Source organism: Balaenoptera physalus (assembly GCF_965194825.1).
Source record: "Balaenoptera physalus genome assembly, chromosome: 1".
In the NCBI taxonomy this organism is placed as follows: Eukaryota; Metazoa; Chordata; class Mammalia; order Artiodactyla; family Balaenopteridae; genus Balaenoptera; species Balaenoptera physalus.
The window spans coordinates 92,920,733-92,947,732 of NC_138882.1; the positions used below are offsets into that span (position 1 = coordinate 92,920,733).

The following is a 27,000-nucleotide window of genomic DNA, read 5'->3' on the forward strand; positions in this document are numbered from 1 at the left end:
ACCCATCACTATAATTCACCATGTTAACAGAATAAACAGAAAAATATCATACAATCATCTTTTTAGATGTAGAGAAAACATTTGACAAAATTCAATACCAATTCATGAAAAAAACTTTCAGTAAACTACAACTATAAGGCAACAGCCTCAACTTAATTAAGGGCATCTTCAAAAAAACCTACAGCTAACATCATACTTAATGGTAGAAGACCCTACTCCTAAAGTTGAGAACAAATCAAGTACATCTATTCTCACCACTTCTTTTCAACAAAGTACTGAAAGTCCTAGCCATGGCAATAAGAAGAAATAATAGGCATAAAAATCAAAAAGGAAAAAGGAAAAGTACCTCTATTCACAGATGACATGACTATGTACAAGGAAAATCCTAAGCAATCTTAAAATAAAAAGCCACTAAAACTAAAAGATGACTTCAGTAAATAAGATACAAGTTCAGCAAACTAAAATAAATTATATTTCTATATGCTAGCAATGAACAGAAATGGAAATTCAAAAACAATTCCATTTATACTAGCATCAAAAAACATGAAATAGAACATGTGCAAGAACTATACACTAAGAACTACAAAACACTGCTGAGAGAAATTAAAGAAAACCTAAATAAGTGGACAGATATGCTCAGGGAATGAAAAAGTCAATACTGTTAAGATGACAATTCTTCCCAAATCATCTACAGATTCAATGAAATCCCAATCAAAATCCCAGGAACCTTTTATTTTCACAGAAAAGCTAATTCAATAAAGGCAAAGGACTTAGAATGGCCAAAACTATTTTTAAAAGAACAAAGTTGGAGGACTTACCTGATTTCAAAACTTAACTATAAAAGTTAATCAACACAGTGTCACATTCTCATTAAGGACAGGAATATAGATTAATGAAATAGATATGAGTCCAGAAAGAGACTCAACATCTGCTGACTGTGTCAATTGATTTTGAACAAAAGTGCCAAGGTAATTCAATCAAGAAAGGATAATCTTTTCAACAAATAATGCTGGAACACTAAAAAGCCCTATGGGGAGAAAATGAAGCACAACCTTTACTTCACACAATAAACAAAAAAAATTAACTCACAACAGATCACAGACTGAAATGTCAAAACTAAAACTAAAACATATGCCCACAAAAAGACTTGTACACAAATGTACATAGCAACTTTATTCATAACAGCCAAAAACTGGACCAAAGGTTGAACAAATGTTCAACAGGTGAATGAATAAAACAAATCATAGTATAGCCATACAATGGAATACTACGAAGAAAATAAAATTACCTTTATTGCAATATACATAGATGAATCTCAAAAACATGCTGAGCCAAAGCCCAGAAACAAAATATCACATACCTTACGATTCCATTTCACTGAAACTCTAGAAAAGACAAATCTAATCTATAATGATTAAAAGCGGACCAGTAGTTGCCTGGGGCCAAGGAATGGGGTAGACTGACTGAAGAGGGGCACAAATAAACCATTTTGAGATTATGGACCTATTCACAGCTTGATCGCCACTGTTGTTACACAAGTATATACATCTGTCAAAACTCATCAAACTATACTCTTAAAATAAATACATTTTATTGTACATAAATTATGTCTCAATAAAGTTGAATTTTTAAAAAATCTAATAGCCTGTCCTATCTTCCCCACTTTCCTTTCCTTCCACTTTCCTGAGCCAATTACTTAGATTCTTTCACCTGTTTTTCTATTTACCACTGTATTTCTAAGTACATGTTTTAGTGCTATTTCTTGATTTTAAAAAAAGTTTTAGCTATTTACTATATTCCCCTATAGTTAGGATAATTTAGCTTTCGTATACACTATCAGCTCACCTCCACATAAACTTCCCCACATATATTCCCTGGCTCACATCCTTCCAATGTAGTTAACGACATGTTTTTCTTACAATTACTATATTATTTTGTTCAACTTTTGTTTTCCTTGCTGTTAACTACCGGTCTGAAGTTTGGTGGGTATTTTTGTTGATGTAGTTTTAAATGTAACAATTATTAATTTACTTCCAAATTATGCTTGAGTTTCAAAACTTGTCTCAATATAATTAAACACATCAGATAAACCATCAGTTCCATCTTATTCTCTGATAAATCCTTCCTGAGGCTCTCTATCCTCCTAACTCTAACCTGGACTTCCATTCTCTCAACCTGAAGCACAGCCATCATCCTGCTGAATCCTGAGACTGACCTTCCTTTCTCTCTCTAGTGACAGATCCTGTTTCCAAAATCGCTTATCTTCCTATTTTTATGCTGAAGCATATTTTCCAGTAGCAATCTGAGAAAACATCTAAAAATATCTTTACCCTCAGATTTGATTCATAATTTGGCTGAATATATATAATTCTTCCTAAGCCTTAGCTCCATTCTCTTCCAATTTCTAATATTATTGTTGAGGAATCTAATGTGCCATTATGTACAATCTAAATCTTTTGGGTGAAACTATTTTTTCCTCTGTAAACTTCTAGGATCTGTTTTTTATGCCTCTCTTTCTAAAATTTCAGTAGGAACCTTTGAATTGTTTCTTTGACTTCTTCCCCTCTATTTCCCCTGTTCTTTTCCCAAAACTCCTAATTAATCACTTGTTAGATGTTCCAGATTGATCTTATCATTTTTCTTGTTTTCTTAATCTTTTGTCCTTCCAAGAGAATTGCTCAATTTTATCTTCCAACTCTTTTACTGAATTTTTTAATGTATCAATATCTTTAATTTCCAAGAACTTTCTTATTCTGTAAATGTTCCTTTTATAACTTATTCTCAGTTTATGAATTTAATTTTTTGGCATCCTGAAGATATTAATTCTTTTTTGATATATGTATTCTGCTCCCTGTATGGTTTCTGTATCCTCTAAATTCCTGTCTTCCATTTGACTCATGTAAGAAACTTTCCTTACATGTCTAGTGATCCGTGGTTTGCTCTTCACATTTGAGTGAAGCACTTACAAGATAATCAAAGGCTGTCAGTGAAGAGGCAAGACTTATTGACTGAGCCTCATCTTAGGGAGCTCAGGTGAAACCCAGGGGTGTTTCACTGAGGAATAGACTAGGTCTTTCTTCTTGGGCCAGTCAAGTCTCCCCAGAGAGAAGTCCTTCATTTTCCTGCTTATTGAAAATAAACCTGGCTGCCAGAATTCGAAGAGTTGAGCAGGATAAAGTTGTCTCAATATTCAGAATCCATTTTTCACTTAATTCCCTCCAACCCTACCACTCGCTTTTTTTTTTTTAAACATCTTTATTGGAGTATAATTGCTTTACAATGGTGTGTTAGTTTCTGCTGTATAACAAAGTGAATCAGTTATACATATACATATGTCCCCATATCTCTTCCCTCTTGCGTCTCCCTCCCTCCCACCCTCCCTATCCCACCCCTCTAGGTGGTCACAAAGCACCGAGCTCATCTCCCTGTGCTATGCAGCTGCTTCCCACTAGCTATCTATTTTACCTTTGGTAGTGTATATATGTCCATGCCACTCTCTCACTTTGTCCCAGCTTACCCTTCCCCCTCCCCGTATCCTCAAGTCCGTTCTCTAGTAGGTCTGTGTCTTTATTCCCGTCTTGCCCCTAGGTTCTTCATGACTTTTTTTTTTTTTTTTTTTAGATTCCATATATATGTGTTAGCATACGGTATCTGTTTTTCTCTTTCTGACTTACCTCACTCTGTATGACAGACTCTAGGTCCATCCACCTCACTACAAATAACTCAATTTCATTTCTTTTCTTTTTATGGCCACTTCACTTTTTAGAATGACCTCTGCCCTTTCCCCTCAGCCATACTTGGTATTCCCAAAATCTAGATCTTCCCTAATTCATCCATCCAAAAGTAAACTTCTGGTCTTCTTTTGGGGAAGGGAGGACAGCAACTAGGATGCTTAGGCTAGAGAACTAGGGATCTAAGGTTTAAGAGCTCCTTTAAAAACTTTCAAATAATCCTTTTCCAGCTCTATTTTATACCCCTGCCTTCAGAGGTAAATGGTGTTTCTAATTCTTGAAACTTTCAGATATTCTGCAGGTATTCACATCACCTTGCCTCTTGTTAGCTTCTTCCCCTGCAGGCTTAGATCCCAACTTTCTCTGCTTACTAAGTCAGTAACCATAATGTTTAACAGGAGCCTACACAGGGATTCTTAATATGTTGTATGTTAATTTACAAGAACCCTGGATAATATGGTATGCTCTACAGGATTCACTTAGCAGGTCTGGTTGTCCAAACCCTGCACATCCTCAAAAAAGGTCTGGCCTGTACCAGGCTCCTGGAAAGTAACCTCTAAACGTTTATTATCCTGCCTGTTAAGAGTATCTTTGTTTACGTGAAGCCTTGGGCCATGTCAGATAGTTTATGCTAAAACGTGATTTATGGTGGGGACCTTGAACCACAGGTATCAGCATGACCTCTGGAGGGGCTGAAGAACTAAGATTAGCCAACACTACATAATGAACTCTTGATAAAAAATCTGGACACCAAGGCTCGGGTGAACTTCCTCGGTTGGCAATACATCGTGCACATTGCCACAAATTATTTCTGGAAGAATTAAGCGCTGTCCGTATCACTCCACTGGGAGAGGACAACTAGAAGTTTGTACCTGGTCTCTACTGGACTTCGTCCTATGTGCCTTTTCTATTGATTTTAATCTGTATGTTTTCAGCTGAATACACCAAAACCATGAAGGCAACAGTTTTGCTAAGTTCTGTGAGTACTCCCAGTGAATCACTGAGCCTGTGGGTGGTCTTGGGTCCTCTCAACACACACTGTTACCTATCTGAATTATTATGTACATCAGACAGTATTTCAATAAATTCTAATGACATCTAAAAAATAGGTCAGGCATCTGAAAAGAAATGTGTCAAAGTCCTCAACACTGTCCAAAGAAAGTGCCTCAAGCAGCCTGAGTATAAAACATACAATCCAAAGGTGAGGTAAATCAGAGGACATATTTTATACCAATTCATAAGGCCACGCTTAAAATACCTGCAAATCTTCCATATTCATTACTAGAATATATCCAAATAGATATCTATTTGAACTAAACTTATTGTCTTATTTTATGATGAACAATAGATTTGAAATATTGTTGATGCTATTACACTCTAACAAAGTCTTTTTCTTCATAAGCAGTACAACTACAAACTCCACCCAGAATTAGCAGGAGTTCTAATTAACAAAGTTCTACTAAAATATTCACTAGATTTCCTCTCCCTCTGGTATTCTCTTTACCTCCAAATAACTCCTAGAATAACAAATTGACAGACTTCTGAGACCAAAAGAAATTTCAAAAATGTTGAAATCAATCCTTCCCTACTCTTCAATCCACTGAGATTCTTTGGAAGGATGTGTTCTTAATCTGCAGTATGGTTAAGTGGTATCACAACAGGTTCCTTGAAAGACGGCAGACATAATGTTAACTCTTCAGAAACATGTTTATGAGAAGATTTACATAATATCTAGCAGAGTTCCTAGTAACTAAACACTTAAGAAATTTCTTATTAAATGATAAATTGTTATGGATCTATTCTACATTATTTATAAAATACTGAACATCAAAAGATCTCTGAACACAGGGTGAGTAATGTAACTATCCAAACAACATTATATCAAAAATTTTAAGTATTCTATAATTATAATCGATATTAAGAGAGTTTTAGCTCTCACCGCCAACTTGCAAACTGAACTACAATTTTGACCTCAAAACAAACAAGATCAAAATATGACACCATAGATGGTACAAATACAGATAGATACTGGGTTGGGTGGCCAAAAGATTCGTTCAGTTTCTTCTGTAAGATGGCTCTAGTAGCGCTTAGTTGTCTTTAACTTCATTCCAAACAATTTTATTAGATTGTATGGTGACAGCTCTCATGTCAGTGTGCATTAAAAAAAAAAAAAAAAAAAACTGGTGAATTTTTGTGCAGCCATTTTAATATTGAAGATGGAAGAAATAAAGCAACATTTTTGGCATATTATGCTTTATTATTTCAAGAAAAGTAAAAACGCAACTGAAACACAAAAAAAAGATTTGTGCAGTGTATGGAGAAGGTGCTGTGACTGATCAAACATGTCAAAAGTGGTTTGTGAAGTTTCATGTTGGAGATCTCTCGCTGGACGATGCTCCACAGTTGGGTGGACCAGTTGAAGTTAATGGCAATCAAATCGAGACATTAATTGAGAACAATCAATGTTATACCACGCAGGAGATAGCCGACATACTCGAAATATCCAAATCAAGCATTGAAAATCATTTGCACCAGCTTGGTTGTGTTCATCGCTTTGATGTCTGGGTTCCACATAAGTTAAGCAAAAAAAAAAAAAACTTCTTGACCATATTTCCACATAGTAATTCTCTACTTAAACATAATGAAAATGTTCTGTTTTGAAAACAAATTGTGATGGGCGATGAAAAGTGGATACTGTACAACAATGTGGAACAGAAGAGATTGTGGGGCAAGTGAACTGAACCACCACCAACCACACCAAAGGCTGGTCTTCATCCAAAGAAGGTGATGCTGTGTATATGGTGGGATTGGAAGGGAGTCCTCTATTACGAGCTCCTTCCGGAAAACCAAACGATTAATTCCAACAAGTACTGCTCCCAATTTGACCAAACTGAAAGCAGCACTCGATGAAAAGCATCCGGAATTAGTCAACAGAAAATGCATAGTCTTCAATCAGGGTAACCCAAGACCACATGCTTCTTTGATGACCAGGCAAAAACTGTTACAGCTTGGCTGGGAGGTTCTGATTCATCCGCCGTATTCACCAGACATTGCACCCTCTGATTTCCATTTACTTAAGTCTTTACACAATTCTCTTAATGGAAAAAATTTCAATTCCCCATAAGACTGTAAAAGGTACCTGGAATAGTTCTTTGCTCAAAAAGATAAAAAGTTTTGGGAAGATGGAATTATGAAGTTGCCTGAAAAATGGCAGAAGGTAGTGGAACAAAACGGTGAATACATTGTTCAATAAAGTTCTTGGTGTAAATGAAAAATGTGTCTTTTTTTTTACTTAAAAACCAAAGGAACCTTTGGCCAGCCCGATAGATAGATAGATAGATAGATAGATAGATAGATAGATAGATAGATAGATAGACAGACAGACAGACAGACAGATAGACAGATCATTTAAATCTAGCCAAACACATATCCATATCCATAACCACCCCATATCACAAATCTCAGATTATTACCTCTTTAATTTTTTCCCTTTTCTCTCTTAGGTCATTATCTTCTGGGTCTCCACCATGTGTTCCTATAAGGTTTGGTATAGGAGCTGCTGGCACTGGCTTTTTCTCTTTTGTCTTCATTTCTTGGACTACCTTATTTTTCTCTGTCTGTATTTCTGCTTGGATTTCCTCTCTTGACTTTTTTAATTTTTCTTTTGCTTCTTCCAAAGCCTTCTCATGATCAGCTCGAATTTTATTTCTCAAACGTTCTTCTTCTTCCCTATAAGAAGAGGAGAAAAATAAACATAAAACTTAAAGTTTCCTCCACCAAACCCTGATAGTTGTTTTCTACTCCTGCCATTTAAAAAAATGATCCGTGAGAGAGACTTGGATCTACCTCCCTGAAGAAGAGGATAAATATATCTTAGTATGAGAAAGAAAATGAGCTCTAGATGCTGAAGAGCAACCACCTCACACAGTGGAGAAAAAGGGAACCTAGAAAGTTACAATTTAAGGGCCAAGTGAAAACAGAAAATAGCAATCAATAACTTACTTATTAACTTATTAATTAACTTATTAATCAATAACTTATTAGTAGACACATGAGGAAAAAAAAAGAGAGAGAGAGAGAGAGAAAAGAGAGACCAGTGAAAAACTAGATGGGGGAGAGAAAATAAAAAATAGAAATAAGTATCAAGAGGGGACCAAATAATAAACAACAAGGTCCTACAGGTTAGCACAGGGAACTATATTCAATATCCTATAATAAACCGTAATGGAAAAGAATATGAAAAAGAATATATATATGTATAAGTGAATCACTTTGCTGTACACCAGAAACTAATACAACATTGTAAATCAACTACACTTCAATTAAAAATAAAGAAAAAAGCTTAAGTAAATAAATAAATAAGAGCATTTCATAAGCTGACGTGAAGAGGGGACAAAATATAAACGTAGGGTCAAAGAAAGAGAGAGAAGCAGAAAAGGTAAGAGGATGGGAAATTTTTTATTTGTTAAATATACATCATACACTTCTAAAATTCTGGAAGTTCCGTAGATCTTGTAACACAATGGTCCAACTGATGTGAGCATGACCACTTAAAATTCTCTTGAGCCCTTGTTAAAAATACAGATTCCAATTTAGCAGGTCTGTATGAGACCCATGAATTTGTATTATTAAGAGCTCCTCTGATGATTCTGGTGTGCATACAGGTTTGGAAACCACTACTGCAGTAGATACCTACTGGGTTTCTACCCAGCCCTGAATCTTTTCTCCACCTCCACCCCAATCCACATGAATGAATATAGGAGTGGTAGTTACTATTTTCCAAATCATCCAATGATGACTGCTCTAAGGGGGTCACCAAAGTTACCTCTCCAGGAATTGAATTCAAACTCTGGACTTACAACATTGCTGGTGAGACTGTAAAACAGTACAGCCACTTTGGAAAACTTCAGCAGTTTCTTTAAAAACTAAACATGTAACTATCACAGAATCCTGCAATTGCCCTGGACATTTATCCCAGAGAAATTAAGGCTTATGTTCACACAAAAACCTATACGCAAGCCAGTTACAAAAAGACAAATACTATATGACTCCAATTATATGAGATTCTTAGGGTAGTCAAACTTATAGAGACAGAAAGTAGAATGGTGGTTGCAACAGGCTAGGGGAAAGGAAAAAATAGGAAGTTACTGTTTAATGGGTATAGAGTTTCAGTTTAGCAAGATGAAAAGAGTTCTGGAGATGGATAGTGGTGACGGTTGCACAACAATATGAATGTATTTAATACCACTGCACTGTACACGTAAAAATAGTTAAGATGGTAAATTTTATGTTATGCATATTTTACCACAATTTCAAAAATTGGGGGGGGGAATCCTATACAAAAATGTTTATAGCAACTTCACTCATAACAGGCAATAACTGGAAGCAACCGTTATGTCTTTCAACAAGTAAATGGTTAAACAAACCACTGTTTATACTGTGGTATAGCCACACTATGGGAATACTACTCAGCAATAAAAAGAAACCATTCGTACACACACCTTGAATGCATTTCAAAGGTATTATGTCAGTGAAAGGAGACAGTCTCAAAAGTTACATTCTATATGATTCCTTTTACTTGACATTCTCAAAAAGACAAAAATAGAAGGATGATGACTATATTAGTGGATGACACAAGTTATGGATAAGGGGAGAGGTTAACTATAAGGGAATAATACAGGACAGTTTTCCTGGATTATAGCATTGTTATATATCCTATTTCAGTGGTTACACAAATGTGAACATGTGCTGAAAATCACAGAACTGTATATCAAGAGAGAAAAAAATCAATTCACAGCCTAGTATTTAAAAAAAAATGTTAAATGTTTAGAGAAAAAGAAAATTGGATACCTTGCTGTGAAAAGGGGTTGATGAGGAAAACAGAGAAAAGAGGAGGAATCACAGCAGAGCCAGAGACTCAGGGACAAACAAGGTCATTTGGGTAGCAAGAAAAAGTCCATAGGGCCTGCACAGACTGGATATAAAAAAAGTATGGCAGAGAGGAGCCAAGGTTGGCCCCAGTGTGCATCCAAGGGTAATCCTGGGCTGATCTGTTCAGGAGACTCAGGCAGATGAGGGCATCAGCAGCAGACAGGGGCTGAATAAAGTCTTAGATAAGATAACCAAGGTAAATACAGGCAGGTACCACCCAATCGCCTTCCAATCCCCCTCCCCCTCCTTACCAACAGAAAACATTGTGCCTAGGCCTAGAGAACAGATCCAAGAAGAATCATTTTGTAGTTGGGAAAAAAGTACTTGAAGTAGAAGTACTTAAGCAAAAAGTCAGGAGACAAGGATTCCAGTTCCAGCTCTGCCCCAAACTCACTCAGCAACCTGGCACAAATCACTCGAAAACCTCTAACATCAGTACTTTCTTCAATAAAAATAGGAAAACAAATAATACTATCCTAATACACTTGGCTACACTTATCCAAGGTAAGTACAAGTATTTAATAAATTGTAATTTTCTATACAAACATAAACCATTAATTATATCAAATCCTCCAATCTCTTTGTTTCAAAATACAAGTGAATGCAGCAATCCCTACAACTTACCAAAGAATGCACTTTATTCCTGCTTTTCCTTTCTTCCTTAAGAACATCTTTCCACAATAATCATTTAGTAGCACCATGAGTTTTCTTTCTAGTTTTTTCCCCTATATATCTCAAATTTTTATTTTCATTTTGATCTCTTTTCAAGGAGCTCCTCGAATTTTGCTTTAGTGCCCAAATTTCTAGATTTTAAATTACACCAGCTGGATCAAATGTTCTGGATGTTTATTTTCACCTGAATGATCTTTCTTTTACTTACGTGTTTTTAAGATTTTTTTTTAACTTTGATATCTTCAACAGATAATCATGTTGAACTTCCATTTGCAAATGTCTCTTGCTTTTCTTCAGTGCCTTATATCTTTCTATGTAGTAAAGAATTTGGCCTTGCCCAAAGAGAAGTCTGGCCTTGTCCTCAGCTTTTGTTTTGGGAGGTAATCCGTCAAACTTCATAGAAATGTCCTTGTTTATGGTGGGTGCCGGCCACACCAGATTTTAGGATGGGGTTGGCCACATCCAATAGTCCTAGGGTGGGGGCTGGCCATGCTAAAAAAATCCAACAATACAACTTAGGGTAAGAGTTCTGGGTCACAAAGTATGAGCCAACATGGAGACTGAGTTCAACTACGTGGGAAATCAATTAATCATGCCTTGAAAACTCTGGACGCCAAAGCTCACGTGAGCTTAGGTGGGTGGCAACACATACTGTCACACATTGATGCTGGGAGAGTAATGTCCTGACTTTACAAGAAGAGGACACCAAAAGCTCCACATTTGGAACATTCCTAGAATTTATCCTATGTGCTTCTTTCCCTTGGCTGATTTTAAACTCCATCCTTTCTCTGTAATCTATAATCCTTTCATGAGTGTAATAACTTTCAGTGACTTTTGTGAGTCCTAGCAAATTATCAAACCTGAGGGTGGCTTTGGGAGTCCCCTGAAATTTCAGGTGGTATCCGAAGTAAGGGTGGTCTTGTGGAGGACTGTGCCCTCAAACTTTGCTGTTTGGCTAACTCTGGGCACCATCAAAGGCTTCCAAAAAAAAACTAATCTTAAATCTACAGGTTCTCATGAGATTTTAAATTACTTTTTCAATTATATCCTATGCGTAATAGTTAAATCACTTTTTGATATCCCATAAGTAATATTAGGTTTGGGGTTTTTTTAGTTGTTGTTGTTGTCTCGTTTTGTTTTGTTTTTGTTTTTTCCTTCCACACACCCTTGATCCTTGAAAATCAAAGGCAAATGACAAAACTAATAATTGTTGTTGGGTTAGATATACCAGGCACTGACTTAGTCAACTACTTAGATTATCTTATATAATCCTCATATCAATTTATGAGGCATCTTATATTTAACACTGTTCTCCATCTTATTAGGAAAACACTAAAGCACAAAGAGAAAAAGGAATTTGCTCAGGGTCACAGAGCTAGTAAGTAGAGAGCCTAGGTACAAACACGTGCATTTTGACTTCTTAAACTATGCAAATACTGCCTTTCACATAAAAGATGAATTTTATTTAAGAGATTGTCTCTACTGTGTAGACACTGATACCTTTCTCTCAATATCTTGCTCCCTTCCTCCTTAGTCTTAGAGCCATCAATTTTTAGCTAAGCATATGCTCCTGCAAAATAAAAATTCTATTTTTCAGCTTCCCTAACTGAAACTGCCCTATAGATCAGAAACAGACTTCTACTTTGCTTAAGCTTAAGCCACTATTATTTTGTGATTTTTATGGCTGGTGAATGACCTAGTCTTTACTGAGCCACTCTCCACCCTAGATGTTCTCTTTCCCTGAGACTCTCGTTAGTATCTGAGGGCTGATTGGCCAGAAATAAACTAACCAAGTAATACATTTCCTTCTCCAATTAGAGTGTTTAAATAAACCATGTTTGGAAACATACTGAAAGACAAATACAATCCTAGATTACAGAAGAATAGATAAAATTACATTGAAATCTTGTTTGGCAAAAATTTAGGTGAATATACATTTCCCTTTTATATTCACTGCATCCTTCTTTACTAGAGCTTTACTCTTCACCTACAAGCATGAAGTCTCATCCACCCTTAAAAAATTAAATAAATAAAAACTTCCCTCAAAACTGCCTCCAGCTCCACCTTCATTGGTGTCCCCCTCCTTCCTTTTACCACGATACTTTTTCAAAGAGTACTACATTTGCTGTTTCCACTTTCTCTAACCTCACATCACTCTTCTATCCACCACAGTTAAAAACTGATAGCTAAGTTTTTCCTTCCTTTGAACTCCCTCCTTCTCACACCTGCCTTTCAAACAAGCCTCTAATCATTGGCTTTACCATCATCGATGCACCCCCAAAATGTTGTATTCCATCCAGGTTTCTGTTCTTACTCTATATACCTTCCTATTCAACATCATCCAGCTGTATTTCCTCAACTATTATATCAAAATATTTATAGTCAGCCTTTTCCATGTTACTAAGTACTCCAGATCCAAATTTCTAACATCATGTAAGACACTTGCCAAACACCTCTAATTTAACATGCCCAAAACAGAACTGAATGATTACCATGGAAAAAGGACAATCACAGGCTAAGCTCATTCATGAATACAGATTTTTTTTTTAATATTAGCAAAGTTATCAGTAACATTTAAAAAATAGAAAAATTAATTCATCATAACTAATTGGACTTATCCCAGAAGTGAGAATAGTTTAACATCAGAAAATTCTATCCACGTAATTTAGTTATTATTAAAGAAAAACTGTACAAAGTAGAAACAGAAAAGTGACAAAATTCAACACCCATTCTTAAAACTCTACAGCAAAGGAGAAAAAGAGAACTTCAATCTAATAAAAGATATCTTCCAATACCTAGAGCAAATATCATTCTTCATAGTGAAACTTTAGAAGCGTTTCCTTCAAAATGAGAGAAACAAATAAGGATGCTCACTATCACACTTCTATTTGATTGTACTTCTAGCCAGCAAAGTAAAACAAGAGATGAAAATAAGATTAAAATATAAGAAAAAAATTAAAGCTCCAAAAAAAATGCCTTCTATGACAGATAACATGCTTTTTATATAGAAAATCCAAAGAATCTACAAATTATTATAAATAAAAGTACAACAAGGAAGGGAAACAAACTAACAGACAGAAGGTACTCAGTAATTTCCTTCTCTTCCTACTCATTGGGTCTCATCTTTCTAGACTCCAAGCATTTAAACTTCTGTTGATAACATTCTTTCCTCATATTGATAGAAACACTTTTTAACATCAGCTTTCATTCACATCCATTATTTCATTGCTAAGATTTCCAGGCCCTGTTCTTTGACCTAGATTTAAGAAACATGAGAGCCCTTAAAGACTTTGGCATATATTAACTACCCTCAACCATTATAAGGGAATTTTACTAAACTGACTCTTACTAATCTCCAAATTCTATGAAAACTCACCAAAGCCCTTATGAAGTGACTTTTAAAAAAATGCTGAATAAATCAACAATGTAATTCTATCTTTTAAAAGATAAAAGACAATGGCCCTTGTTTTTAATAACAAGGTTAGATACTAAATAACCTTTCAAACACCCTAAATTTTAATAACACCTTAAAGATATTTCAGAGGATCCAGGAAAACACAACAAAAATAGTTGAAACAGTTACGTAAATAGCTACTTATGTACAAGTATAGGCCAAGAATGGTTTTAGGAAACAACTATAGGAGAGTGAGCAACCAGTACAGAAAATACTCAAATAACAGTATTCTACAGAACTCAGTGGCAAGTGCCTAAAGGAATTAAGCCCTTCCAAAGAGAAATGTCACTCCTTCAACGCAATGAATAACTCTTTAAACTCAAAGTAACCAAGAGGTATCAACCATTTTAAGGGAGTTGTTCACAAATACAGTCTAAGATGATTTGCAATAGCAAATTAATATATCCCATTTGCACAGAATAACATTGTCATATAAATAACAAAGAACTTTCTGAATGTTACCCTTTTAAGCAAAATCATGTATTCTTCTGGTGTACTGATTTATAGTTAAGAACCAAACAATACAAATTCTATCACACTTGGGCTCACAAATTCTATAAGAGTGAATCCCATTCTTAAGAAAACATGTTAATAGAAAAGTCCAACTGTTTCTCAATACAAGTAATTGTCAGCCACCTGAAAGAGGATGAAAGCAATTCAAGGTAAAACACAGAGAAATTCACTGACCCTCAGCTTCTACACCAAATCCAATTACTCTGGTCATGTAGCTCCCACAAAATACCAACTTCTTTAGTGTTCTCACTTTAATAAAGCAGTTGATGAACCATCAACACAAACTCACTGTCTCTATCTTAAATTTAGTTAGATACAGGTCATTTATGTGGCTATTAAAAGATTTTATTTACATAAAGAGCTGTTACAGATTAATCTAACTTGGGTTTTAGGGGATTTTAGTTTGAATTAATGGTAATTTCAGGTTAAATAGTTATCAGTCATTGAATTAACTTCAGCCTAACTCAATGATAATCAACAAATATTTACCAAATGTGAGTGGCATTGAGCTAGATGCAGGGAATATAAGAAAAATAAGACACATTATTTGCCCACAGGAGTTCACAATCTAATAAATATGTAAACAAAGTAAGCACCAAACAGGTAGATCAAAGCAGAGGAAGTAAATAACTACAGGTGAGGTACCAGGGGACCATAGATTAGATAGAAGAGGTATCTAACAGCACAGGCATTTTCTAATTAGCACACGAGTACAACCTGAAAACAGATTTACATAGGAAATAGCATTAGAAAGGCATGATCTTCAAATAGAAATTAAAAGAAAAAACCAAGTTTGCCAGGCAGATCAAGAAAATAAGGACATACTAAGCAGAGAAGGGATAGTGTACAAAGATATGGAAGAAGCGACACAATACACCAGTTAGGAAATAAGTTGGTATGGCCACTAGGGTATAGTATGCAGGGTGGAGAAGGGTGCAGTAGCATAGAATAGACTGGGCATAATAAGGAAGACAGAGAAGACAAAAGCTCAATCATGAATAGAACTTGTGTTGCAACCTGAGGACAAAAGCAAACCATTAAAATACTTCTAATTGAAAATGGCATACCTGTACTTAAATCTTCAGAAAAACACCTCCTCAGGATTGACTTGGGGGAGGAGGCAGAAAGGGAGATGATACAAGGCTGGCAGAATGAGAGGGAGTCAGGTGATCACAGTAGCCACCCAGGCAAAAAATGACCAAAAACTAATAAAATCCATCTAGAGTAGATGTGGAGAAGGACCAAATATCAGTGACCTTAGCAAGTCAAGACCAGTAAGTTTAGGTAAATGATTAAACATGAAAGGGAAAAGAAGTTAAGGATGATAGGTTTTCACTATAGTGACTAAATAGAAAGGAGTACCATTAACTAGACAGAGACTAGAGAACAGGTGACTTGGAATAAAGGCAAAGAATAAGAAAGAATTATTAAATATGGTTTTTAGACATGCTAAGTTTAAAAGGTCAGCAAAGCACACAGGTTAAGACGTCCAGGTCTGAAGACATGGATTTGGAAATCATCAACCTACTGGAGGCAGCTAATGCTCCAACCTAACTGTTCACTTATATGGGTGAACTTTATGGTATGTAAAGAAAACTTCAATAAAGATGTTTATTAAAAAGCGGGAGCAACTTATATTGATATCAAACAGTACCTTTCAGAGCAGAGATTAAAAGGGTTTTATAACGAGTCAATAAAGCAGCAAGAGAATATAACAATGCTAAACATTACATATCTAATAGAGAGTTGAAATATATGAAGTAAAACTGACAGAAATAAAAGGAAAAGTAGACAAATCCACAATATAGTATGTATATTCAATACCCTTCACTCAATAATTCATAAAAGAAGTAGGAAGAAAATCAGCAAAGACATTAAAAAAAAAAAAATCAAACAACTTGACCTGACATTTATAAAACACACTACCCAAACAGCAAAATACACATTTTGTTCAAATGCAAACAGAACATTTACCAATACAGACCATTTTCTGAGCAGTAAAACAAGTCAATAAATTTAAAAGGATTCAAACCATACAAAGTATGTTTTTTGCTACAACAGAATTAAAATGGAAATCAATAACATGAAGGTATCTGGATAATCTCTAAATACAGTTGGCCCTTGAAAAAGGGAGTTAGGGGTCCCAAACCTCTCTGCAGTCAAAAATCTGCATATAACTTAAGAGTCAACCCTCCATACACATGGTTTCTCTATACGCATTCTGCGTCCTTGGATTCAACCAACCTTGAATCATGTAGTACTGTAATATTTTTACTATTAAAAAAAAAAAAACTATGTACCAGTGGACCTGTACTGTTCAAACCGTGTTGTTCCAGAGCCAACTGTACTTGGAAACTAAGTAATACACTTATCAATAATCATAGGTCAAAAAAAAACTAAAGTAAAATTAAATGACTGTAGTGATGGTTGCATATATATATGCATATACTAAAAACCACTGAATTGTGTAGTACAAGTGGGTGACTATATGGTACGTGAATTATACCTCAATAAAGCTAGTTTTTTTTAAAAAAGTGGGATTAGAAAGTGCCTTGAACTAAAAGAAAATGGAAACGTCAAAATTTTGTGGATGAAGATAAAGGAATCCTTAAAGGAAAATTCATAGCACTAAATGCCTCTATTAAAAAATAGAAGAAAGGTTAGAAGGAAAGTCATAGTATTAACCAATCTATATTAGGAAAGAAAAAAAAGATCTCACATGAAGGACCTCAAGTTCTAACTTAAGAAAACAGAAAAAGAAAAAATTAAACCTAAAATTAGCAGAATAAAGGAAATAATAAAGATAAAAGTGAAAAAATAGAAAACAGAAGATTGAGAAAAAGCAATAAAAAAGCTGGTTCTTTGAGATTAAAAAAATTGATTAATTCTGACAATACTAGTAGGAAGGGGAGGGGGAGAAAAGCCACAAATCACAATAACACAATGAAAGAAGCATAACTACAATCCTACAAATATTAAAATGATAGTAAATGATTATCACTAACAACGTTACACCAAAATTTCAACAATTTACACACCTTGTTAGAAATTAAAAAATACTCAAGTAAATTTAAGAAGACCTAGATTACCTAAATAGCCTATATCTATTAAAGAAATAGAATGTGTAGTCAAAAACTTTTCCACAAAGAAAATTCCAGTTCAGACAGTTTCACTGGTGAATCTACCAAATATTTAGGGAAGAATTAGTATCAGTTTTACAGAAGCTCATAAAATTGAAGAGGGAATACTTTCAACTCACCTCATAAGGGCAACATTACTCTGATATCAGAACCAGATAAAAAAATAATAAATTAATGAAAAAAACAGAACTGGTGTTTTCCCAACACCATTTATTGAAGACACTATTCTTTCCCCACTGAACATTCTTGGCTCCCTTGTCAAATATTAGCTGGGCTCTCAATTCTGTTCCATTGGTCTATGTATCTATTTTTATGCCAAGACCATATTGTTTTAATTAGTATAGCCTGGTAGTATAGTTTGAAGCAAGAAGTGTGATGCCTCCAGCTTTGTTATTCTTTCTCAGGATTGCTGTGGCTATTCAAGATCTTTTGTGGTTCCATACTAATTTTAGAATTGTTTTTTCTAGTTCTGTGGAAAATGCCATTGGAATTTTAATAGAGGTTGCACTGAATCTATAGATGGTTTGGGGGGGTGTATGGAAATCTTAACAATATTAATTCTTCCAATCCAAGGACATGGGATATCTTCCATTTATTTGCATCTTCTCCAACTTCTTTCATCAAAGTCTTATTGCTTTCAGTGTACAGATTTTATACCTCCTTGGTTAAATTTATTCCTAAGCATTTTATTGTCTTTGATACTACTGTGAATGTGACTGCTTTATTTCTTTTTCAAATAGTTTGTTGTTGCTGTATAAAAACATAACAGATTTCTGTATGTTTATTTTACACCCTGCAACTTTACTGAATTCACTTATTAGTTTAACAGTTTTTTGGTGGAGTCTATCTGCAAACAAAGACATTTTACTTCTTCCTTTCCAATTTGGATGTCTTTTATTTCTTTATCTTGCCTGACTGCTCTGGCTAGAACTTTCAGTACTATGTTGAATAGGAGTGGTGAAAGTGCGCATACCTGTCTTGTTTGTGATTTTAGAGAAAAAGCTCTCAACCTTTCACCACTGAGTATGATGTTAGCTGTTATTTTATCATATACGGCTTTTATGTTGAGGTATGTTTCTTCTATATCCAACTTACTGAGTTATCATAAAAGGATGTTGTATTTTGCCAAATGCTTTTTCTGCATCTACAAAGATGATCATATGATTTTTTATGCTTCATTCTATTAACGTGTTGATTGGTGTATTTGAGGCATCCTTGCAACCCAGGGATAAATCCTGCTTGATCATGGTGTATGATCCTTTTAATGTGATGTTGAATTCTGTTTGCTAATGCTTTCTTGAGAATTTCTGCATCTATATTCATCAGATAGCCTATAGTTTTCTTTACTTTTAGTATCCTTATCTGGCTTTGATATCAGGGTAATGCTAGCCTCATTAAATGAGTTTAGGATTATTGTCTCCTCTTAAACTTTTTGAAGAGTTTGAGAAGGATTGGCCTTAATTCGTCCTTAATTGTTTGCTAGAGTTCATACGTGAAACCATCTGGTCCTGGGCTTTTTCTTGTTGGGAGGTTTTTTATTACTGATTCAATCACGTTACTCATTATTGAACTGTTCAGATTTTCTCTTTCTTCATGATTCAGACTTGGTAAGTTTTATGTTTCCAGGAATGTGTCCATGTCTTATAGGTTATCCAATTTGTTGGTGTATAATTGCTCACAGTACTCCCTTATGATCCTCTGTATTTCTGCAGTATCGGTTGCAATGTCTCATTTTTCATATCTGATTTTATTTGAGTTCTCTGTCTTTTTTCTTAGCCTAGCTAAAGATTTGTCAATTTTGTTTATTTAAAAAAAAAAAAACAGCTCTTAGCTTTGTTGATCTTTTCTACTTTTCTATTGTTCTTCTGGTCTCTATTTCTGCTCTGATCTTTGATATTTCCTTCCTTCTGCTAACTTTGAGCTTAGTTTGTTCTTTTACTTAGTCCCTTGATGTATAAAGTTAGGTTGTTTATTTAAGAGCTTTCTTTTTTCTTAATGTAGAAAACTACATTGCTACAACTGCTTTTTGCTAGATCTTCCATCCTTGAACTGCTTTTACAGAATCCCATAGGTTTTGGTATGTTGTGTTTCCATTTTCATTTGTTTCTAGATTTTTTTTTTATTTCTCTTTGTATTTCTTCTTTGACCCACTGATTGTTCAAGAATGTGTTGTTAATTTCAACATATTTGTGCATTTCCAAGCTTTCCTCCTGTTATAGATTTCTAGTTTCTCTTTGTCTTTTACTTTTGGCAGTTTTATTGTAATATGTCTTACAGAAGATCTCCTTAGGTTTGGTTTGTTTGGTGACCTGTGAGGTTCACAAACTTGAATATCCAAATCTCTCCCCAGTCACTATTTCATTAAATAAGCTTTCTGCTTTCTTTCCTCTTCTCCCTCACTTCTTCTGGAATATCAAAATTCATTAATTGGTTTTGAACACATCCCCTAGATCACGTAGGCTTTCTTAACTTTTTCATTATATCTTATTTGTTTTCCTCTGACTATAATGTCAAAGTTCCTGTCTTCTCTTTCACAGATTCTTTATTCTGCTTGGTCCATTCTACTGTTTATGCTCTCCACTGCATTTTTTCTTTTTCTTTTCATTAATTAAATTCTTCAGCTCCAGAATTTCTGTTTGGTTCTTTTTGATGATTTCTAGCTCTTTGTTAAACTTCACATTTTGTTTGTATTGTGTTCTTGATTTTGTTGAATTGTCTGTATTTTCTCAAGTTTCCTTAAAACAGCTATTTCTGAATTCTTCATCAGGTAACTATAGATCTCCATGTCATTGAGTTCAGTTACTAAAAGTCTGTAATCCTTCGGTGGTGTCATGTTTCCTTGGTTTTTCATGTTCCTTAGAATTTTGTGTTGCTGTCTTCACATTTGAAGTATCAGTCAGCTCCTCCAGACTTTACTGCCTTCTGGGGAGAAATATCTCCCATCAGCCCTGTTAGAGATTCTGGGGCTTTCTCAGACCTTCTATGGATACACTTGCTCCATGCTTCTTGTTCCCTCTTGTGGCAGAATTCTTAAGCTTGTATGCTTTCTCTCAATCCTGCAATGCACCAGACCGAGTGCTGACAGCCTCTCTTTTGTCTTCCCAAAGGTGGCACTATGGCTCAAGTTTGTGTTCTCTCCCTGGCACACAGATTGGAGAATTCCAAAGCTTGCTCTCACCACTACTTTCAGGAACACAGAGAGCCAGCTGCAGAGTGGGAGGGTATGTGAATGATACATGTGGGATGCTAGGGATGCCCGTGGGCCAGTTGGAGGAATCCACAGGTGAGGCTTTCCCAGCAACTCCTGGGCAGGCTTCTTGATGGAGTCCATGAAGCACTTAATAGGATCCACGTCCCTTTAATGTTCTCCAAGGGTCCTATCTGCCACTATCCCACTCTTTTCCCACCCCCAGTCACAGAGCTCACAATGTAACACTCTGGATAGGCTGAGAGAAATGAGCCTCTTTGGCAGCATCCTGCACAACTAGGGAAGCTGGTTGCTCACTCACCTGTTCTCCCATTCCCCAGAGGGAGAAACCACAGGTTGAAATAGGCTCTCTTGGCCCTAAGTTGTGCCATACTGGGGGAAGCGTGATTCAGGTAAAGTCAAGCTGTTCCTTTTACCCACTCCAATGAATCCAAACTCTTTTTTTTTTTCTTTTTTTTTTTTTGCTCTAACAGAGTGTTAGAACTTCGCCTCTGGAAATCCAGATGTCCACTAAGGCTCTCTAATCCATGGATGATTGTCTAAGTCAGTGTTCTCCAGAGGTTCCAGACCACAGCCAAGAAAAGCTGGAGCTGGTTCACAGCTGCATGGCCCACAACTGGGACCAAGGTCTGTCTATTATCCAATGCATGGATGGGTGAGACTCTTCCTGGATCCCTTGGCATATGGTGTTGAGTACCATCGTACCCATAAAGGCATTTTTGTATGTGAATGGATGCCAGAATTTTGTTGGCAGGGGTGAGGAGGGATGATGGATGTCTGATGCAGCCATGATGCTGAGGTCACTCTTCCCTTAGTCCTTTATTTATAAATCTTATAAATTTTCATATTTATCATTTTCCTGTGAGCTTCTTAAGCTCTCTGAGTTTAGGGTATTGTCTTACTCTATGTTAATCCTTACTGTTTAAAACACAGTACTCAATAAATATTTGATGAATGAATGAATGATCACATGGAGAACCACCTTAATTCTCTTTATGTATCGCAGACCCTATATTATTTCAAGCTGATCATCTATGTTGACCATACTATTTCATCCCCCCACAATAAATATAATGCTGTATAACAAGTTTCTGTTTCCTTCATGTGATCATTTTGATTGTTGTTTCTCTCATGTATTTTTTTTAACCAAGCCAATTTTTATAATATATTTTCAAGGCAAAAAAAACAAAACAAAAACACATTTTGTCAATTCACTTCTCTCCACCCTCAGGTATCACCTATAGCCTGAGATTAAAATCTAAGCACATCCAGACATAGAAAACAAACTTATGATTACCAAAGTGAAGGGGGGGAGATAAATTAGGAGTGTGGGATTAACAGATACACACTACTATTTATAAAATAGATAATCCACAAGGATTTACTATATAGCACAAAGAACTATATTCAATATCTTGTAATAACCTACAATGAAAAAGAACCTGAAATATGTGTGTGTATGTATCTGAATCACTTTGCTGTACACCTGAAACTAACACAATATTGTAAATCAACTATACTTCAATTTTTTAAAAAATCTCAGCATAGATAAATGCAGACACACAGATAACTAAACAATATATGTAAACACTCATTATAAACTTTATAAGACCTTCAAATTGTTTTGCTGGAGTTTAAAAATACATAATAAAAAAAAACAGTAAAATCACTATCCCAGTATGCAGGTTCTATATAAAACAAAGCCTGGCCTTTCTGCAATGAATCAGGACTGAAAATGGGTATAAAGTTCAAAGGAAAAGGAAATTATCATGCATACTAACTCCTCCCCGCCTTCTTCCTTTCAGCTTCAATATTTTATAAGACTTTCACTGTTTTTTGGTCTTAGAAGGTGATCTGGTATTTTAAGTAGTCCCTTTGATTGACTAAAAAAGTATAAAGGATTAAAGTTGAATGGTTTTCTGATTATAATCAAGATCCTCTCCCCCCAAATCATTTATGATCATCAGAAAGTTACCATTAAATGCAGAGATGCCAAAGACAACACTAATATATTAGACTACTGATTATAAAAAATCATCAGTACAAAACAAAACATCACTACAGGTCATCTGTCAAGACACGAAAAGAGTTTATTTAAAATATTCTTTATAAAACGGTTTTGTTAAGTTATTCATTATTTGCTTATGGAATAAAGTATCATCCACTCAGGCTTCAGTGCAGCTCCTGGCCCAAAGCAGCTATTTCAATTTAAGTATCCTTACCAAGTACCCTCTGCCTACACCTAAAGCAGTAAGACTCAATAACAAATGCTGTAGCCACCTCTCCTTGTTCCAGGGAATTTCTCTAAGCTCTGCCTTCCCATTTTCTGGTTTTGAACCTTTATTTTCTTCTTCTTTCTCTAATTTTTGTCTTATTGGCTCACACCCTCCTTCTCTGACAAACTGACCCCCTTCAATCTGACATTTTGTTTCTGTGGTCTACCTAGGTTTACTTGTTTTCTCCCTAAGACACTATCTCTTAAACTAAATGTGTCCTTCAAAATTCATACTAACGAAATGTTTGTGTCCCTAGAAATTCATATGTTGAAACTCTAATCCCCAACGTGGTATTTGGAGATGGGCCTTTAGGAAGTGATTAGGGTTAGATTAGGTCATAAGGGTGAGACCCTCATGATGGGCAGCGGCTTTATAAAAAGAGGAAGATAGAAATAGATCTTTCTCTGCCACCCTACCATGCCACCACAAGCACAAAGGAAAAGCAATTTGAGGGCACAAGAAGGCAACCACTGGCAAGCCAGGAAGAGAGTATTCACCAGAAACCAAATCCTGCTGGGCCTTGATTTTGGACTTTCCAGGCTCCAAAACTGTAAAAAGTTGTTATTTAAGCCATCCTGTCTATGGTATTTTGTTATGGCAGTCTGAGCAGACTAAGACAGTCCCTGACACTCAGCTCAAGCCCTGCAGTCCACAAACTAACAATGGCACAACAATTTTTAATTTTAATGAAGTCCAACTTATATATTTTTTTCCTTTTGTTGCCTGTGCTGTTGATGTCATATCCAAGTAACCATTGCCAAATCCAATGTCATAAAGCTTTTCCCCTAACTTTTAAGGGTTTTATAGTTTTAGCTCTTACATTAGGTCTCTGACCCACTTTGAGTTAATTTTTTATACAGTGTTAGAGCCAGATTTAAAAAATTTTTTTAAGGAATTAAGCCCCTTGAAGTAAGGAAATGGACCAAGAAGCAAAGCAAAGAAGCAAGAAATAATGCTCAAGTTAAAGTATAAGACAATGAAGCAAAGGAGGCCAGTAATAATTTTTGGCCTTTCATTAAAATAATCCATATAACCTAGTATTTCTCAAAGGCAATATGGACATTTTGGGCAAGACAATTCAAACCTTTTTTTGTGTGCAACCACCAGGACACTGTGGAATGGTTAGCATTCTTGGCCCCCATACACTAAATGCCAATAGTGCCACCTTTCCCATCGTGACAACCAAAAAATGCCCCCATGTTTCCAAGAATCCTTTAAGGGGAGCATTACCAACTCCTGTTTTAAACCCCTGCACAGAAGGTCTGAAAATGTAGAGTCTAGAAAGACTATTTATATCTACATTTCTAAATAGCACAACGCAGATAAGAAATTCATCCCTAACTATAAAACAAGTCACTGTAATAAAACTTAGGGTTCTTTTCAGTTTACTTTATGTTTCTTAAGCTTTTTACATGTAATTCCCTACTTAAATTCAGGAATTCACCAGTATACTGGTAGCAAAATTCCTTCCCTTCCTATAGAAGCCAGAAGATTCAAGATACTTTATCTTTCTATCATCTAACAGCAAGGCAAGTGCCTATGACTACACTTAGGCAATCATATGCTCTGGCCAGGACTACAGATCCAGGGTAAGTGATATAAAGAAACGAGAACTCAATTTTACAAATCACTCAGGAAACGGAGGAATCTAGCATCCAGAGGTAGCAAAGCCATAACTAGTGTTCAGAGACCAGCAGCACTGACAGTGGTACACTAACTGTTCCTTAACCTTCACTACAGTTCTGCATATGTGATTTCCTTTAATGCTTGACTATACACTAAACCTAGCTCTCCAGACTTTAGGTCAATTCTGAAAGCCAATATCCTTCCAATAAACACCTTTTTTTGCATGCATTACAGTTGGTTTCTACTATTTGTAACCAAGATTCCTCTCCTATAATTCTTTTTAATGTAAATGGAAGAGGTATTCTGGGACTATGACTTAAGCACATAGCTTTGACTCATTCCCTCTCAATTCTTGCTAAGGCAATTAAACCAAAATTCTGACCCATCAGTACCACTGAAAAATAGAGAAGTCTCACCTACATGTTTAAAACTCCAAGTTATTTTGAAAATGTCATAAATGAGAACAAGATAAAATGCAAGAAGGTAGTCAACCAGCCCATAATTATTATTTACTACTACTCACTCATATAGAAGGTATTTTTCAGGAATCTGGGAAGAGACCTCGGACCTAGCAAGGGACTAACCTATACAGCCTGCTCTCCTGCAAGGCTATTCACCTACCTGAGTTGAGAACTGCTGTAACTTCCATAACTTCTAGCACAAGCTGAGAGAACCTACCTCAGTTGCTCCTGGGGAGAGGTCCTTTTGATCATCTACCCAGTTCAAAACCACCACCTGAAGGAAACTGCAAGGCTCTCCAGAGAAAAGGCCGATCCCAAAAGGCATTAAATTTTGCCTGAGGTGAGGTGCTACCTATTCAACTCCAATTCTATAAAGCGGCCCTTCATAGACTGCTTCACTGACTGTTCATCTAGACCTAATTAAAGTCCACACACTAAAAACAAGGAAGACAGGTAGCATCAGTAAGTAAACCCAAATGCTCAATTCCAAATTCACTCTTCTATGCTCTCCTTCATGATGCTGGGTCTTAGACTTTGTAAACTACCTCTCTCCCTTTTGTCAGCTGGTTTCCTATTAGGTTCAACCAACAGGCAGTACCAAAGGGAGACTGGAAAGTAGAAGGATCAAATCTTGATACCTAATTCTAAGATACTTATGGAGGCCAGTCATCAAGAAGACACAACAATATAAAAATATATACACTGAGACTTAGAAAGATGGATTATTTTGTGCATTTACTATCTTATCCAGACTCTCTGACTTGACAAACTGAGAATAGGGAAGGCACAGCTAATTGGCCAGCCATGAACTGAGGAGGCAGACCTACACCTCAAGTCTCTATGACGTCCTTTTCAAGACATTTAAGAAGCATCAGCTATTTTTCAAGCATTGGCGATATAGAGATGAGCAAGTGCTGGCATGCAAGAAGAATATAATATCAGGAAAGAGTAACTGAAAGGTTGCCTGCTGTGCAAAAGACTCTGTTCTGCTAGCCTGGAACCTGACTGAACACAGCATTTGCCAACCAGGTGACGGAAGCAACAGCACAATGAAATAGCAGCTTTTCTTTTACTCTGTCTTTTTTATCTTGTTTTGTTTTTTGTCTTCTGTTTAGGTTAGTTTTATTTTTTATTATTGGTATTTGTTTTGGGGCTCTCTTGTTTCTTTGGGTGTCTTCTTGTTTTCTGCTCTCCATGTTGTTTCTTTTGATGCTGTTGTTTGCTTGTTGATTCGTTTTTTGTTTCTTTGGATTTGTTTTTGTTACTTATGTTGGGTTTTATTTGTCTGTTTGTTTTCTTTTCTTTTTGTGTGTGTGCTTGTTTTTGTTTTTGTTTGCTCGGTTTTGTTTTTATTATTTGCCTTGGGCTTTGTTTGTCTGTTTTTTTTTTTCTTTTTGCCACGCCACGTGGCTTGCAGGGTCTTCGTTCCCAGGCCAGAGGTTGGGCCTGAGCCCCTGTGGTGGGAGCCCCAAATCCAAGCCACTGGACTACCAGAAAACTTCAGGCCCAAGGGAATATTAATTGCTGTGAGCTCTCCCAGGGGTCCTCATCTTGGCACCAAGACCCAGCTCCACCCAACTGCCTGCAAGCTCCAGTGCTGGACGCCTCAGGACAAACAACCAGCAAGAAAGGAACACAGCCCCACCCATCAACAAGAATGAGATGACAGAGAAACATGAAACAGATGAAGGAGCAAGGTAAAAACCTACAAGACCAAATAAATGAAGAGGGACTGGGCAATTTACCTGAAAAAGAAATCAGAGTAATGATAGTAAATACAAAATCTTGGAAATACAATGGAAGCACGAATTGAGAAAATACAAGAAATGTTTTACAAGGACCTAGAAGAACTGAAGAACAAACAAACAGTGATGAACAACACAATAAATGAAATGAGAAATACACTAGAAGAAATCAATAGCAGAATAACTGAGTCAGAAGAACGAATAAGTGAGCTGGAAGATAGAATGGCTGAAATAACTGCTGAG

The 27,000-nt window shown here is 35.9% G+C and overlaps 1 protein-coding gene across 5 annotated transcripts in view; it reads right to left on the minus strand.

The window, feature by feature from the left end:
* Positions 1-27,000, minus strand: part of MAN1A2 (mannosidase alpha class 1A member 2) — a 182,467-nt gene that overhangs the window by 120,966 nt on the left and 34,501 nt on the right. For all 5 annotated transcript variants that reach the window (XM_082458798.1, XM_082458797.1, XM_082458799.1 and 2 more), the window contains exon 2: positions 7,205-7,460. In XM_082458798.1, coding sequence (XP_082314924.1) covers positions 7,205-7,460 — 256 coding nt within the window. The remainder of the gene's footprint in view (positions 1-7,204; positions 7,461-27,000) is intronic.